General features: G+C 41.4%; 1 protein-coding gene, 2 long non-coding RNA genes and 4 other non-coding genes across 16 annotated transcripts in view; 6 read left to right on the top strand and 1 right to left on the bottom strand.

Annotated features, from left to right (window-relative positions):
- The window catches only part of STAU1 (staufen double-stranded RNA binding protein 1), a 34,705-nt gene extending 28,300 nt beyond the window's left edge, over positions 1-6,405 (top strand). For 8 of the 10 annotated variants that reach the window (XM_052683560.1, XM_052683555.1, XM_052683564.1 and 5 more), the window contains one exon: positions 238-6,405. In XM_052683560.1, coding sequence (XP_052539520.1) covers positions 238-325 — 88 coding nt within the window. In that variant the 3' untranslated portion in view covers positions 326-6,405. The remainder of the gene's footprint in view (positions 1-237) is intronic. The other 2 variants (XR_008206901.1, XM_052683562.1) reach the window with 2 other exon arrangements.
- LOC128080835 (uncharacterized) overlaps positions 1-8,069 on the bottom strand; it is a 29,551-nt gene extending 21,482 nt beyond the window's left edge. The window contains exons 1-2 of the long non-coding RNA XR_008206903.1: positions 7,797-8,069; positions 6,760-6,858 (exon numbers count right to left, since the gene is read on the bottom strand). This is a non-coding gene — a long non-coding RNA (uncharacterized LOC128080835). The remainder of the gene's footprint in view (positions 1-6,759; positions 6,859-7,796) is intronic.
- Positions 8,070-8,323: 254 nt separating this feature from the next.
- LOC128080834 (uncharacterized) lies at positions 8,324-12,441 on the top strand. The gene is made up of 4 exons (XR_008206902.1): positions 8,324-8,532; positions 9,521-9,649; positions 10,507-10,648; positions 12,028-12,441. It is a non-coding gene; the product is annotated as an uncharacterized LOC128080834 (long non-coding RNA).
- On the top strand, positions 8,328-8,419 carry LOC128081258 (small nucleolar SNORD12/SNORD106). The gene has a single exon (XR_008207052.1). It is a non-coding gene; the product is annotated as a small nucleolar SNORD12/SNORD106 (small nucleolar RNA).
- LOC128081256 (small nucleolar SNORD12/SNORD106) lies at positions 9,359-9,450 on the top strand. Its single transcript, XR_008207050.1, has one exon. It is a non-coding gene; the product is annotated as a small nucleolar SNORD12/SNORD106 (small nucleolar RNA).
- On the top strand, positions 10,345-10,436 carry LOC128081257 (small nucleolar SNORD12/SNORD106). Its single transcript, XR_008207051.1, has one exon. It is a non-coding gene; the product is annotated as a small nucleolar SNORD12/SNORD106 (small nucleolar RNA).
- Positions 10,976-11,070, top strand: LOC128081259 (small nucleolar SNORD12/SNORD106). Its single transcript, XR_008207053.1, has one exon. It is a non-coding gene; the product is annotated as a small nucleolar SNORD12/SNORD106 (small nucleolar RNA).
- Positions 12,442-17,218: the final 4,777 nt, after the last annotated feature.

The raw sequence follows: 17,218 nt of genomic DNA, 5'->3' as shown, positions 1-17,218 counted from the left end.
GGGTGATTTGTAAATCTGTCTTTTAGCAGAAAAAAAGTGGCTTTTTGTTCTGTAGTTTAGATAACAAGCTACCAAAATAGTTGAATCAGCAAAGTACTGATTGATTAAAAATTGAGGCCAGTTGCATGTAAGCAGATTGTCATCTGCACCTCAAATCCTTTGTACCAGATTTAGAAGTGTTTTGTTAGTGGAAGTGGTGTTTTATCTCATAAGTAACAGATGTTTCCTCATTCGTAGATGTGTGAAACAAGAAATGGAAAGTGATCCTCTTCTCAAACCGGCTAACTCAAACACTTTGGGACAAACACTGGACAGCACTGCCTAAAAAGGCTTTTGACTGGACCCAAACATGAAAGCACCAGAGAAAATCAAATGCTTCCTATTAATGTAACCTGTTTTAGAGTGCTACAGTCTTTACAACCTACTGTAGTGTCTAAATCATAACTGTTGCTTTTTCTTCAAACAGTGATAAATTTTTAGTTTCATTATGTTGTTTTGATTGAAATGACACTATAAATTTTTCATTTAAAAGTTTCTTAATTGTATCTAGAACAATAGCACAGTTTAGAAACTTTGTCTTCTGAGACTGACATGTTATCTGTGAACTAACTTGGGAAGATCATATCCATGTATGTGGTTATTTTGTTTTTATTGAAATAGCAAGTTTCTCTGCAAACCAATTGTGTGCCCACCATTTTTAAGAAGTCCAGAATTTTCTCAAACCTGGTGTAATTATCCAACGGTTGAATTAATTATTACACTTCAGGAATTTTAAACTTCGATCACATTTGGTTAATTTCTAGTTTCGTTGAGTAGGGGTATGGGAGCTTGAATGTAACGTGACTTCAAGTGATCTCTGATCTGTGTTTTAAGGATTGTGTGTGTAGATGGCACACAGCTCACTGCATTACAGGATATGATCTCAATGTATAAAAACCGCAGATTGATTTTCCTTGAGTGCTTTATACTGTTTAATTACATCTCCATGTAGGGCTGAAAAAAATTACCTATGTTTATATATAAACTGTGTTGCTTTTGATGTTGTGTTATTGCGCACTGAACTGTGTGCAATAAAGTATTTGCATATGGTCCAGGTAAAGCACGATAGCCTTGCAAGTTAAGTACTGCTTCAGTTCATTGTTTACGCTGGAATTTTTTCTCCCCATGGAATGTAAGTAAAACGTAGTGTTTGTCACCAATAAATGGTAATACTAAATTTTTTTGGGGGTTAATTTATTCTTGTATGCCACTACAGGGGCTGCTTTTCTATAGGATTTGTAATGCTTGTGATATAGTCCGGGCGGTATTGTAAAGCTATGGCGTAACTGTACAATGATTATCAACAACATATAAATAACTGCTATTTAGTGATGTGGAGAATGTGAAAAATTGGCAAGGCCGAGGAGATTCAAAAGTAACGTAGGTACATCTTGTAATTTGTGCCACAGTGTATTAGTGCAACTGTATTCATGGGAGCTTAAACTAACCTTGTGATTATGACAGGAAGCCTGGTGCAACAGGTTGGAATGATTTTTCTCTAGTTTCAAGTTTCCTCGTTTGCTTGTAATTTGAGTCATAACTTTGCCTTGCACTTAGTAATTCTGGGGAAGTAGTGCTTTAAAAAATGAAACGAAACTTTCCCTCTAGCAACAGAAATTGGCACTGTGGGCTGACCCATGGCAGTGTGTCATTTGGATGTGAACTATGTTCATGTGTACTTAACTGGTAATCTGTAGCAACACTTCTTATATGCAGTGTGTATAGTAACTCGTCGTAGAAAGCAGTTACTGCACATGTAACTCTGAGCTAAATGTCTCAGCCTTTTTTATTTGCATTATCAAAAGCAATTGGGCTACATTAACTGCATACCAAATTTGATGGAATCAAGTTGGTTTTGATCATTATAAGCGCAAAAACATTGTAAAGGTTTTGTTTTTTTTAACATTTGTAGAACTAAATGATGTACATTGAAAAATTAAAAGAAACTTGCTAGGCTGAGGCTTTGTATTGCAAATTCTTACAACTTATAAGCTATTTATCAAACAAAACTGGGAAACAAATATCACATCAATAGCAGTGTAGATGGTCTCCCTGCACCCATCTGCTGCAACTTAGTTTTCTCTTTGAATGGATCTTCTGGCTTTTTGTAAGTCATTTGTTGATAATGCTGTTTCCTGTGAATTTTAAGGTACTTTGCCACAGGTGTCTCTATTTCAGTGCTCGTAAATGCATCAATGATCATAGAGGTGCTGTCTAAGAGAAGGTTCTTTTTGTGAAAGACCTTACAGTAAGAGCCACGTGATGGAAGAATTCATGGCCATGTGTGGATTCTAGGTAACACAAGTGAGTTCTAAATCAGTGTGGGGTTTTTTCTAGAGCACTATGGTCACTTTTTTTTCTGTTGACTCCTCTGTGCTCCAAGCAGCAAATGCTGATAAGAATCATTGCTTACCATGCGTAATGGAAAGGCTTTATATTACACTTTAGTTCAGCTGACACTATAGAATGTTCCACAAAGAAGAGAAATATAAAAAATAAGAACAGAAACTGAGGTAAATAAGAAATACCCTGACTGCAGTATTCTAACAGGCTAGTGTTGGTATAAACTATACATTTCTGAGTACTAGCAAAGTGCTGTTTGGAAAGACACATCTTTGGATTCTTTCTTTAAAATAATAATCTTTGAAATAATAAATCTTACAACGTTCACTTTCCAGTCTTTATAAAATCTTTTGACTGCAACAGAGTGAGCTGGAGCTTCAGAATGTGATCATCAGTCTACGTTAGCTTGGGCTCAGTGCCACACTTGCAGTCTTACCTTTCATTAATGATCCCATTACAAAACAATGTATAAGGTCTGTTCTAAAACAACCTTGTCATATTCAGATCTTAATTGGCTAATATTGTTTTCCCTCCATCAGATTTCTTCCCTGTTATCTTATTTGACTCTACTTAAATTACGACCAACTTTTTCCGTAAATGAATGCATGTTTCCCCATGTTTCTCCCAAAATATTTGGCAGTATCACACTACTGTTCTTGCTGTCCCAGAATCTGCTGTATATTTAGTAAACTGTGAAATTCTGCACTCCTTTAGTTGTATAGAGAACTTCCCTTTAAAATTACCATTTCTAAAGGGGAATAAAGAAAACAAAGTACGTAGTGTGGTACATCACTCTTGTAACTATGATGCTAACAATTGATACAGTGACCTTGTTTCTTTTCAGAATTTATGACATTATTATTCCAGCCTTTCATAGAGCTGGTGTTCTGCAAGTAGAGCTGCTTTGAAGCTGCTGCTTTGAGGTGGAAGAAGGTGTTTCAATCCTGATTCCCAAAGGGACAGGTCATTGAATGATAGGAGTATGATGTGGCAGAAAAAGCCACTGAATTTCAGTCCACTTAAGTCTTTTTAGATCTTTTTAATGCCTATCCATCCTACTTTCAAAAGGAAATACAGAGCACACAAACTGTAAAGTAGCAGCTTGGGATTTTCAAAAAGATTCTGGAAGTATTTTTATGTTAATTTTCTAGTTGTTCAGGTTATAAATAATAGCAGCAGAGACTAGAGAGAGGTAGGCAGTACATTTTTTTTCACCAAAGGAAATGTCCTATCTGCCAGTACTCCTTGGCTTGGATGGACTCTAGTCTTCAAGTTGTTATTTTCTGGTATTGGAAGGAAAGCACTTATTACTGCTTTCAACAATGTCAAAGCCTTAAGCCAGTTCTAATGTCTAGCAGCTTTTACATTGCTTTTCTCAAAGTGCTTCTCTGCTTTTGTCAAGTGCTGCACTTATTAGTGGATCTTGTCAAGAGTGATACCATGCCACTGTTTGTTGGAGAAATGCAGTCAAATGTCCCATTCAGTGCCCTGTATAAGAACCTGAGAATTGGCTTTGTAGATGTGCTGCCTACAGAACTTGAAGTGAAGCCTTTTCCAGTGCTGTGTTACTGGGCTTAATGATTGCTGTCTAAGTTTCCTATTTTAATAACAACTTGGACTCTAAACATGGTGTATAAGGTGGGTAATTGGATAGCCAAAGTTCATTCAGGAAGTATTATTTGCTTTCTTCAATGGGTCAGTTTGTTATTCATGAGCTAAAAAAGTGCAACGCGTGAAGGGGAATAACTAAATTCATTTCAGGGAATTATTATAAAGCAAATTATTTTATCTGTTATTAGGAAACCCTCACTTCCCAAAGGAAGAGAAACAATTTTTCATGACTTCCACACTGAAACTAATGGTGATGGATCTTGCAAAAAAGAAGAATCTGCAAAATTTATTTTGGAGAATGCTGACCTGTAGGTAGCCACAGTGTGCCTACATAATGAGCAGCAGTGTGGATTTACTGTGATGCATGTTTTTTTCCATGATATTAAAATGCATTCCCATATTTCAAATAGTGTTTAGAATGGCATTTTGTTTCACACTTAGTTCTAGTTGCAGTGACAGTGCTATCACTGAAGCTCTTATACTGGTTCACCTTGTCTCAATTGGACTTCAATTGGAAGGCTGGTGTTTTCTTAGGATAAATCCTGCCTGAATGGACTCAGCCAGGAGATCTGCCACTAGTAGGGCAGTTATTTGCCCAGAGGATTGAGAGCATTCATTTTATTAATGTACATTGGAGTTAAATTTAGATGTACTTGGGATTCCGTTGCAATTACTGTATTATTTAAGGATCAAACCAAAATTCTGTTCTAACTTGTTTGTCAAAGTTTAAAGTAGGATTTTTGTTCTCATGTAATAATGTATAAAGACAAATGGTGAAGGCTGCAGAAGTGCCTAACTTCAGGAAGGGGCAGGATGTTTGTGTACCATTTGATGCAATCTTGTTTTGTGAAGCAGCCACATAATTGTTTGGTGCTTTTATTTTGAATCTGCAGGTAAACAGAACAAGTGTGTATCAGTGTAAAAGCTTCCTTAAGGGCTTCTAATATACGTTTCAAAGTTCAGATTAAGAAGTATGGTCCAGAGGTAGTTACCAGTCTGAAAATACTCAGCTTAATCTCTTGACTGCAACATGCTGTATTGCTTTCCATTACCTCCTGCTTGGATTTATACACTTACTTTAATACTCAAGAACTTCTGAACAAGAACCTAAATGTCCTGTGAAAGGAGGTTAGGGAACAGAAGTTGTTAAAGCAAAATCTCTAGGATGTTCATTTAATCTCTCTGGATTAGAACTGAATTAAGAGCATACAGATGGTGAATTTTACTTATCCAAGAGTTTATTTTATTCTCAGACAAAATAAATTATTTTTTGTACTGCTAGCAGCATCCTAATGAAACAAAGCGTATTCAACTAGAAATGAAAATAGCACTTTTAAACTGTATTTCCTCTCCTACTTCCAATTTCACAGTATTTTAGCAATCTGCTAAGAGACAGTGTTTCAGATTTTGAATGTCTTTATTTATGCCAAAAATATCCTTGACAGAATGTGCTCTTAATACTGTCATCCTAAACTACCATTGTTTCATTACTTTTTTTATTGTTATTTTTATTTTTTAGAGAAGATATGCTCCTTAAGAAAGCAAACTGGGCTCTGTGCTAAAGGGACAAAACCTCTGACATTTTTCATGGCTAAGTCTAAATGCAAAAGCTGTTTGGGTACAACTGAGCGTCTCTATAGATGCAATCTCCTATTCCCCATTTTAACGTGGGTACAATCTCTTAAATTGCTGTTCTTGAAGTTTTAAAATTGTTACAAAGTACATCACAGTAAAGATATATCTTGTGGCCTGACTGCTAAGTATTGCTTTCATTGTAGTTTTTACACAGCAGATTGGTTTTTGTGGAGAGAAGGCTATTTAGCTCTTGCCAAGAAAAAACAATTGGGAAATGAAAGTATCACTGAAAAAGTAAATCCATCAGTAGTTTGTTGTAAAAGAGATTCAGTAGAACTTCCCTCCAAACTCCCACTGTATTTGCACAAAACGTTTGTCTAGTCCCTTTTAAAGATTGCTGAGTACATACTGAAGTGCTTATATGCTAAAATGTTGAGCCACTGAGTTACTTTGATTCCTAAAGGGGATAGAAACTTGAAGAAAATGTGCTGCATCAAATTCACAGAAGTTAAACACATTTAAATAATTGTCTCTTCTAAGCATTCTTAGCTGGCTGTGTTGTGCTTTCTCTCGTACTGTGTGAGTTGAAAAGTATTGTAACGTATTCCTGCACAGTCTTTCAACATTGCAGTTGAAGTTTGTCCCATGTAAATGGACCAACACTCAGTTACTTTTGCATGATAAAAATGTTCACACCCTTCTCTAAAGTTACTTTCAAGTTGATACCATATTGGTCCATTGCTCCATCTTGTTACGACAGAGCAGTGTCTTATCAATGCCTATGTAAAATTAATTTGCTAATAATAAAAGAGAGTAATCTGTAAGCCATCAAAGCTACCTTTTTCCTCAAAAACCATTTTCTTTAGAATTTAGCCAAAAATTTTGCAAAATGTTACTGGTATCATACATCAATAGAAATTGTCCTCAGTGCACAGCTGTTAACAAGGCAGTTACTCATCTAACAAGCTGTTTACACTTTCTAAATGACTTATCTGAGCTTGGAAAAACTAAAATGTTTTGATCAATTTTAAGGCTGAACCTGAAATAGATGCATTAAATCAGCATTAAACCCAGCCCTGCGTGGCTGCGATGATTATATCTTTGGGAAGGCTTGCGGCCATAGGAAAATCAACGCTGGCATTTCTCTGTATGAGTGTTTTGTTTTGTGTCTGGTGATCAACAGCTACTGACCTCCAAATCTGTTACTGCCAACAGGTCTGAGGTTCCTGCTTCAGTTACAACGTGGCTGTGATCCATTTATGTCATTTTTGGAGGAAAACCCATGGCAGTCTGTAGCAAGGAAAAAAAACCAAAAGCACAAGAACTTTAATGTGCAAAAAGATTTCTTGCTAAAATTCAGCTGGATCCCATATCCAGTTCTTGTTGAGTTGTATATGTGACATGGGTTTGCAGTGTAACAAGATTAGTTTTCCCTATAATCTTAAAATGTCCTCCACTGGACTGCCTTTTCATCTCTCCATGTTCTGGAACTTGGATTAATGGGATTGAAATTTTCTCCATGAGTCCCGTTTGATAAGCTGCTTTCTGGAATCAATTGCTTACAAACACACTTTATTTGGAAAGAATATTTTAATGGTAGTTGAATTATATATACTGTTATACCAAACACACTGCAAGGCTTAAGTACAAACACCGTATGGGTGTCAGTAAATAATAATAGACAAGGTGAATAAAGCAAGACAGGCCGATTTGTTTCTGAGTGTTTAAAACATCTTGTAGCTTCCTGAGGCACTTAGGAAGAGCCTTGGCAAACTAGCTGATCCATTCACATTGAGTGTAGGCTGGGGAGAAATACCTTCTGTGTGAATTCAGGGCTGGCACAGGGCACGGCCTCACCAGATACAGGTGCTGGGCTCACAGCTCAGGATCGCCACGTGCAGCAGTGGCTGGGTTACAAAGCACAGTTCTTTGCAACCCTTCGCTCTGTTACTAAGTGGTAAAACGTTTAATGGGAAGTAATTTGCGTATCGGAGGCCACCTAAGCACAAAACAAGTGCTGCTGTGATCGGTCGTTTGCTTTGGCAAGTCGCTTAACATCCCTGAGCCTTGTTTTTTTCTTTCCAAGAAGAAACGAACGAGAATAATTTATAAGATGGATCGATGCCAGAAGCACGGGGTGCGCGCAGCACGCGCCCAACTGACATTCCTGGGCCTCTCCTGCCTTGTAAAGTATTAAAGGCACGGAAGCAAGGCAGACGGGCTCTCACTTCACTTCTCGCCGTGAAGATGAGCGGGCACAGCAGCGACCCCCTGCCGGAGTCGCCCGGCCTCGCTGGGCCCCTCGCGCTGCCTCAGCCGCACCGCGAAATGGCGGCCGCCTCCCATTCAGCACAGCCCGCCACAGGCGGCACCAGCGCGGAGGCGCGCACGGAAACCTCAGAGCTGAAAGCACCGCCCGACATGGCTGCGGCTCCCGCCCTCCGCGCGGGCGGGCCGGGGCGGGCCCAGGCGGCGCATAAAGCGCGGTGCGTGCGGCCCCGCGGCCTCTTGCTGCGTCGCTGGGAGGTGAGTGGCGGTGCTGTGCTGTCCGGGGGGGGTTGGCTCGCTTAGTTCGGGTGTTGCGCTCTGTTTCTTCATAGCGCGTCCAGCTCTCGGCTGGATGCCTGCCCTGCCGCCTTTTTTCTTCCCCAGTGAAGAGCACCTGGCTTTGCATCCCCTCCCTCGACCTCCGTCCTGTATCCCTGCGCATCGCTGTGCTGAGTTGCTGTGGCCGCGCAGCCCTGCCCCTCCCGGGCCCTGCTGGTGTAGGTGATGACTGAACTTTTTTCCCCATCAGAGCGACAGTGCCGATTACTCCTCACTCTAGCCAGGTCTTGTCTGATGCACCAGCATGGAAGCGCTGCGTTATCCCTCATCCTGCGTGCTCCGTGCTCACTGTTCCTTTGTTTTCTTCCCAGGCCCTGTGTGATGGACGGCTGCAGCTGCCCGCCTCGCTCCGCCACGGTGAGATTCTTAAGTCCTTTAAATATCTGAGTTTTAAGTAACTGTGCCAGTTTTAAGGGACTTCCTGGTTTGTTTTTCATGATGTTTTGCCGCATTATTATCTCCAGAGACTAGATGCGAACATTAGCCTAGGTTTTGTAGAGCTGGAAGCAGTTTTGTCCGTGCATTGTAACGTGGGCCTCGTGTTGCTGCGGTTACACGCAAGGTGTCAAGTCTAGGATGCCGATTAACGAGCACCTCGGGTCGGATCGCGGGTTACCGCTGTGTCCTTGGCAGGACGGCGTGGCGCTGGGGCACGGCCAGCCCGTGCAGACACGTGGAAGCTGCTGTTCAGAGCTGCTGGCGGAAGGGAGCCCATGGGCGGAGCCGTGCCTTCCGCGGGCAGACCGGGCTGGTCCGGCACTTCTCTACTCTGCCGCTTGCTGGCAGGTATGCGGTAGTGCTCACGGGATGGGGCATGTGGTGTCCGTGGCCCTTTCCTGTGTCCTAGGGTTTGGCGACTGCCCGGCATTCACAGCTGTATGTGCAGCCTTCTGCCCTTGCATTGTTTGGGCAGAAATGTCTCGTGGCCGTAGAGGTTGTACTGCAGAAGTTTAAAAGCTTTATCTCTGGCTGCCCTTCTGTGTTAAGTTTGCGTTAGCTGTCTTGCACTGTACTGCAGAAGCCTGTTTTATCACTTTTTGGTGCACTCATTGCTTCTCCTGTGCCATGAGCCTGTTGAGCAGGCAAATCAGCTAGCTCTTTCTGGGGAAGGATTCGTGTAAGTCTATGCAGACTCTATGGATGCACCTAGGATGGGAGTATGGCTGTGTCACTCTTGGGACCTGCTGGTGTAGGTGATGACTGAACTTTTTTCCCCATCAGAGCGACAGTGTTGATTACTCATCACTCTAGCCAGATCTTGTCTGATACACCAGCAGAGAAGAGCTGCTGTATTCCACAGCCTTGTGTGGCTCAATGCTAAATGTTCCTTTGGTTTTACTCCTAGGCCTCTATGAAGGCAGAAAGGCATTGGGCCTGCTGGAGACCTGATGAGATGGCTGTAGCCAGCAGTGGATCAGCTGTGTGATGAAGGCAGCTGTCCTGGCTTGCACCACTGTGTATGAACCTTTAACAGGTAAGAATAGCAAGTTTGTAAGGCTTCTGTTGTTGATTAGTAAAACAAACAAACAAACAAACCTTAGTTAAAAAAAAAAAAGTCTTCCAAAATGTTTTGTCAAACTATTATCTTTGAAGACTTCCTTTATATGATTTGTAATACATAGCCCAATGCTCAGAGATGAAAGTACATAGAGTTTACTTGTGCAGAAGAGTTGCAACAGGAGCCTTTGTGCCTCATGTCACTCACGTTCCATCATGCCAAAAGTGGCAGGTGTGACTAGTGATCAGAAAGCAGTGTAGCAAGGGATTATTAACTTTGTACCAGCAGGCTTAGCTGGAGCAGACTCATAGGTATATGGCTGCATCCCTTTTTTTTTTTTTTTTTTTTGTTTGATAAATTGTGCTCATAGAACTCATTGTAAGGTCATTCTGCCTGGAGATATGGAGGTAGTCTGCTCAGAGCAGCTGCTGTAGTATGCTATGGGCACTGTCCTGACATGGGATCCCTTAGGAAGAGAGGCTGTTGAGTTTGAGGTTTGAGTGCTAGCCAGCTTGAGGAAGTGTCGAGGGGGTTTTAAATTAGTGTTCAGTGGGGCTGTATGCATGCATGGCTTTACTGCTTCTGCCATTAGTTCACCATTCTCTGAACCTGTCACAGGAAGTGAGAGCATTGCATGGCTAATGTGGGTGGCTATGTAACTCCTTGGACCTGCTGGTGTAGGTGATGACTGAACTTTTTTCCCCATCAGAGCGACAGTGTTGATTACTCATCACTCTAGCCAGATCTTGTCTGATGCACCAGCAGGAAAAAGCTGTCATGTCCCACAGCTTCACGGGGTTCAATGCTTACAGATCTTTGGTTTTCACTCCTAGGCCTCTGTGAAGGCAGAGGGATGTTGGGCCTGCTGGAGATCTGATGAGATGGCTGTAGCCTGCAGTGGATCAGTTGTGTGACAACTGCAGTTGCCCTTGGCTTTCTCTGCTTTGCATTTCCACTTTTGATAGAGGAGCAAAGGTAAGTTGTTTCCCTGGAGAGTTGATAAATAGGTAGACTTGAGTATTGTAGCATGAACCCTCTGTGCATTACCTTTGTCCCCTTACAGCATGTTTGAGGTAGCAAGTGAGGCAGTGAGCAGGGTACACACTGCAGGTAGACAGTAAGCTGGAAGCAGTGGTGACGAAAACACTTTTTACTAGTTTACCTGAAAATTTACACCTGTTAAAATATTGTTGATTTCTAGTATCATTTTTGTGCAGGGTGTAGTGCCCTCTTGGTTATTATGGACCTGGAGGCTTTTTTTTTAAATTTGTCTCAACATTTAAGCTGAAGAGCATCTGTCATTCTGTGGTATATGATGACTTCAGACTTTTTTCCCCATCAGATCGGCAATGCTGATACAAACTTACATTTAAGCCAGATTTGTCTGATTCCACAGATGCAAGATTCTTCAGTTTGTCATTTGGTTCTGTATCGAGGCTTCATGCCTATGGGCAGGGAATTTGTGTGTGCTGCATGCTCAAGAGTGCAGACAGAACTGGAGGGTGCTGTCTGTGCATATCTTAGTAATACTGATTGCATTACATTATTTGACATGCATAAAGTCTAAGAGACTGAAAGTGAAAGGATTTTGGCTTTCAGAAGATTGCCAGTAACAGAAATGGCAGAGAGCTTTGACAAGTTTAAATTTAACTTAAAAGGGCATAAACATAAGATTATTTTTTTTTCATTTTGTCTCTTTTCAGTAGTGTTAAAATGAAGTGCTGCACATGAAGTTAGAGAACCTTTGTTGTGGATTTATTTTACTTGTGAATGAGATATTCTCCATGCCTTATAAGTGGATAAATGTCAACTTTCAGCAAATTTCTGTTGTGCAGAGAGAGATTGCTTTTGGTATTTTTTTTTTCTTCCTTTGCTTCTGTAAGGGATCATATGTGCATAAGAGAATTTTGCTTCATTGAGTAAACACTTGCTGGCTTCATTCAGTTGCAGCCTGATCTGTTTGCGTAACCCATGTTCAGCTGTTCCAGCTCTGAGGGAGACTGAAGTCTCCTCAATAGCCTGTAACTGGAGAGCACAACTGTGACCTTTCTGTAAAGCACACTAGAATTCTAAAGGAGTATGAGTGATCTGTGTCAGATGGCAGAGCTGAGCAAATTAGTACTCTGGCACCCTCTGCTCAGTTAGTTCCCCAGACTTTTATCAAATACTATGAAATTCCCCCAATTTTTTTTCTAAGAGTGTGTCCTATTTGGAGTGCCTGGCAGTACAGCAGTTATTGTGACTGCAGAACAATCCTTACCATCTTAAAGAATTTTAGGGGTGAGATTTGAAAGTCGTATTTTTGCTGTTTGATGTGGGGTGAACTGACATGATGTTGGATATTTTCTTGACAGGTTGAGTAGCTCTCTCAGAAGGCTTCAGGATTTGCTGTTATTTCAAAGAACTAGGTGAAGGCTGTCTTCTGCTAATGATGTTTCTCTCCATGCTGCTGCCTGTGATCCTTGTACACACTACAACATCCGTATCACTGAAACAACTTTTGTGTCTTTTCTCTTGGTCTTGCCAACTCACAGATGGCAGGTGTTGTGTTTTTTGCCTTCATATGATGTATTTAATCATAATGGATTCTGGAATTTGCTGCATGTTCTACGTAACTGGATGATTTTTGTCTGCAAGGGCTGTATTCACCAGCTGACAACTAATGTTACTTGACATTAAAAGAAGCCTGAAAAAGCTGTTGTCATATATGATGGTCTTGTGTACAAGGAGAGTTTTTTTTAATAAATCTGAGTACAGTATGAACTCAACTGTTGAATGAAATTGTCTTCCATATCTTTAACAGCCAATTTCTGTATGGCCTAGTTGTTGGTTTCTGGAGTCAGGTGGTGATAGTGTATCTCTGGGGTGACACTCCATTGAACTGTTTCTGCCTCAGTTAAGGAGAAAGGGTCATGGTCTCATGGCAAGATAGCTAATCCTCACATACTCTAAAGAAGAAGGTGCTTAACTGAGATTTGTAGCTGCTGACATTCCCTAGGAAACTATAGCGCGCTGGAAGTAGCTGGCCTAAAAAGATGTAGGATATCATGTTCCAGGTAAGTAGGTCACAGTAACTTTGCAAAATCTTCCATACATGATTCTTTCAGAGAGTTAACAGCAATTAGGAAGGAAGTGAAACAGGTACCAGCTTCTGTAAAGATTTGGTTATCTCCCTTGGGCAGTGTGATCAGCTACAGAAATGTCTACCGCTGGTTAGAGACTTGGCAGATGTTGATTCAGTTCCTGCAACCTTCCCCTGGATGCTTTTTGGCAACTCCTGATATGCAGAGGAGGAGAATTAATTATCTATGTGCTGAAGTAGGGGAACACTGAACAAGATGGTTTCCCTAAAACCAGAGAAGTAGTTGAAGCCCTAGAGAATGTTGCTTCTTGTACCTCTAGACTTCTAGTGGCTCTGTGAAATACACACACCTGGTCTCAATGTGAGCAAAACATTTTATCAGTGAACTTGCACTGTGCAGTGTCCACTTGAGGCTGAATAGTGGTAAGTCTGCCTTCTGCGTGAAGGTGTTCTCCATCTGTTAGGAGCATTAGCCTGGCAATCAAACGGTGTCTCCATAGTGCATAGTCAAACAGACCTTGGCAGATGGCTCATGCAGGTCCTGGTCTGGTAGCATTTGTATAGCCTATTGGCAATGCAAATGAAGTAAAACAGCCTCTTGAATTCAAGCTGCTGTGGAAAGCTGGGACTTGTATTAACTGAGTGTCTCAAACAATACAAGTTGAGATTGAAACCCTAGGCCTAGTGATGGAAGTAGTCACTTACTGTTGAGTGGTCAGTGCTGCCGTTAAGAAACAGCACACTAGTTAGTGCATTTTATTAGGAATGCATTTTCAAACCAACCCTGCAGCCTCATTAGTTTCCTGAGGAGCAGGGCCCCTGTCTGTTGCTAGTCCTGGGCTAGCTCTGATGGGTCCTGCATGCTGCCTGAAGCAATTGGGTACTTATGCCCTACAGACAGCTAGCTAGCCCAGCAGCCACAATTCTTGAAGCACCTGAAGGACAAAAATGAGAAGTGAGTGGATAACAGGCTAAGGAAATATGCAGCAGGAAATAATTCCTTAAATTTTAAGTATTTAAGTGCTATTTTTACTGCTTGATAGCAATGTCTTTATTAATACTTAATAGCTTGGTAGTTACTTACAGCCCCTAGAATCTCTGCAGGGCGTTTCCATTTCTTATAACTGTAAATAACAGTTTCAGTCATTGTAGGAGGGGATTTGATATTTGAACTGACAGTGCTCTTGAGCATGTATGTCCAATAGGATACAGTGATGATGGAAAATTATTAATCAGCATGTAAAAAGGAGTCTTCCTTTAAGCTGGGTAGAGATTTTTCTCAAATAACTATGAACAGCATAATCTCTTGAAGGAATGTACTGATGAGGGGTCAGGGCTGCTAATCAAACTTAATCTAATGATAGTATCTACCAGCAAGCTTTCTATGGACTGTGGAGTAGAGACTGCTAGTTGTCCAACGGGACAGGTGTATCTTGAAAAGTCCTTTGTGTGTTTTTATCTCTTGCCAAGAAATCAGGTTAGGATTGAACTTCTGGTGCTACTCACATATGTGCAGGGATGAATGATAGCACTGAAGATGGCTGATCTGCTGTAAGCAATTTGGGTGCATTCCAGGGTGGGTGCAGGCTGGTGATCTGGAGGAACTGAACTGCATGCAGTGAACTGGGCTCAGGGATCTGATCTGGCAGCTGCACAGGGTGCTGTGTGTGTACCTCTCCCAAAGCTTAGTTAAGGTCCAAACAGACAGGTTTTACTCATCAACTGCTCATTTGTGTGTGTTTATAGTTGGGATGCTTTCACTTTGTCACTATAGTAGTTTGCTGTAGTAACAGTAGACCAGTGTTTGAGATTTGTCTGTGTGAACAATTAGTTTGAAGGTGGAGAGAAATTCTGAAAGTCATACGCAAGTAAATCTGAAGTTGTCAAAGGCTTTTATATTTGGAAGGGTAAAGGTGGTCTTCTATACTGACAGGCTTTTGTTTCAAAGCTTTTTTTTTCTGGTGTTGTTTCTAATGTGCCTGCAAACAGCAGGGCACCACAGGTACTGTTTCATTATACATCTGCTGCCATAATCTTTCTGGAACTGATTTGGTTCTAGCAGGCCTTCCCTGGCACTCCTTCCAGACCTGTGCTCCAAATCCCCATCCCTATGAGGAGAGGCTGAGTGTGGTTGTAGCAGCTCTGAGCACTCTGCTGTGCTCTGAGCTCAGGTAATTTCCCCATGTGTAACAGCAAGCTATTCAAAAACTTGAGCTGCAATGGGCTTTGTAGTACTACAGCTTACAACTGTGCTGTGAATTAAGCTTCCCTGGTAATAGAGAAACCTTGAAATAAACTTCATTGGCTCTATCAATGCAGGTAAAATCAGCCCATTTGATGAAAATCTCTTAATATAGCCCCTTTGTTAAAAGATGGGAGATTTACACTGAATTTAAAAGCAATTTTCACCTGGCATTTGTTGCCCTAGTGTTGCCTGACTTCTGCTGACACTGGTCACCCCTGACTGCGATAGCTGGTGTTTTGAACGAAGTAATGAAGGCAAGAAGGAGTGTTTTGGACAAAGGCTGACTGAGAGCCTGTTCTGATTGTATCTCTTCACAGAGAGCTCCCTGCCATCTCTAAGAGACAAGCAAAGGAAAATCACAGTGTGTCCTGGGCTCTTATTCTGCTGCTGTGAGGTGGTTGAAGAGAGCAGTGAGGACAAAGACAGGATTTGTCAGCTCCATCAATTACAACAGAAACAGGCAATTGTTGTATTGAATATACTTGGGTAACTTTCTAAAACTGAAATCTGCAGTCTGACTAGGCTGATATGTTTAAGCAAATGTTTACTTTTCTGAATCAGCTCTGTTTCTTGGTGCCATGAGCATTTGAGAGGAAAATAGCACAGATTATTGCTCTAGATGTTGCTTTTAATAGCTGTGTTTTCATACACAGTGAGAGGTTTCACATTTATATTCTCTAAAATTCAGAAATGTTTTTTTGACTGCGTGTGGATTGTTTAACTTTTTTAGACCCATCTGTTAGGTGGGTGCATTAGCTTATGGGATAGCACAGTCCTTTTACTCATTGCTGCTTCTACTGTTTGTATTGTTGTCTCTGCCTTAATCTCTGTTCATCAATAGATAAAATTACTAAATTATCAGCTGTGTTAACAGGCTAGATACTATTGTGGACAGCAATAGACTATTGAAGTAAAACTTGGTTTTGTAATTGTTCTAGGAAGATACAGATTTAGGGACGCTCAAGCTGTCCTACAGACAGGGAAAAAATATTTTTTGTTGAAGCAGGGGGTTTCTTTCTATAACAGCTTATCTTTAAATGTTATGCAGTTAGAACCTTTCCTGTTCCACCCTTTTTCCCTTGAAGCAGTGGGGCGAAGTCTGCCATCTCAGTGCAACCCAGGCTTGTTTTGGCACTGTGGGATCTGCTGGCACAACATTGCCAGCTCAATATTGAAGATGATAGATAAAGTAGTTTGTGCTAGACATGGTGTAAATTAGGAGCAGTCCCATTACGTTCTCTAGGATCATTTGTAAGTTCATGGAAATATGTTCAGGACTGGTTCTGAGTTACCTGAGATCTGCTTGATTTCTTTAACGTTGCATTTAGAAAGCATCCACTGGAGAGTCTGCACTTCTTTGGTGCCTGTCACTTGCTGTTTGATTTTGCATGCTGTGGCAGGGTCACCTTGAAGTCTTCCCTCTAGTGCTGAGAATAAGCTTGACTTCTGGAGCCTTTTCTCAAACCAGATATTAAAGCCAAGTGTTGTCCTCATTTCTCTACACACGCTCCTTTGGGTAACCTTCCTCAGCAAGGATGTCCGGGGTAAGAAGGACTAGCAGATGTGATCTCAGCATTGACTATACAAAGAAGTAAGATATGTTGTTCATTTCCAGGTGTTCCTCCAGCAGGCTCATCTAGTGCTTGAGTGTGGTAGGTAAGCAGATGCAGTCCCACATGGTTCTGCTTGCCCAGATGAATTCCCTGAAGCTCGTTCCTGAAAGTTGCTCTCCAAAGGTAGTGCAGTGCATCAGCTCCCAGGGGTTGGCCTGGGGTAAGTCATGCTTTCTGCTCCACATGTGCTTGTATTTCCCACTGTGGGTGGCCTCAAATGTGTTCAGCAGCTTACTGCTTCTGGTTCAGAGCTGATCTGTAATAGGAAGGGTGAGACTTTTGATCCTCCCACATATGCTGGAATGCTTGCACATCAGTCCAGGATAGAGCCTGGCCCTTAGGAAGCATCGAACCTGGATGCCATTTCTCAGAAGAAACACTGAAGTCTACTTCTGTCCTTGTTTAATAACTGTATGTGCACTTCCACTGTGCTGCACATCTGTAATGGTTGTAGACATTGCCCTGCTCATGAGCTGCTATCTCATGCTTCTGGTCGCAAATCCTCAGCAGGCTCATGGGAGTGTTGCTCTTACTGTTTCACTGTCTTAGTCTTCATTCATGTTCTTAAGAATTTTGTCTACCAAGAAGAGAGAAAAACATTTTAT

Source organism: Tympanuchus pallidicinctus, unplaced genomic scaffold (assembly GCF_026119805.1).
Source record: "Tympanuchus pallidicinctus isolate F22 unplaced genomic scaffold, pur_lepc_1.0 scaffold20, whole genome shotgun sequence".
In the NCBI taxonomy this organism is placed as follows: Eukaryota; Metazoa; Chordata; class Aves; order Galliformes; family Phasianidae; genus Tympanuchus; species Tympanuchus pallidicinctus.
The sequence above is the reverse complement of the archived record's forward strand: the minus strand, read 5'-3'. Positions and strand labels throughout refer to the sequence as shown.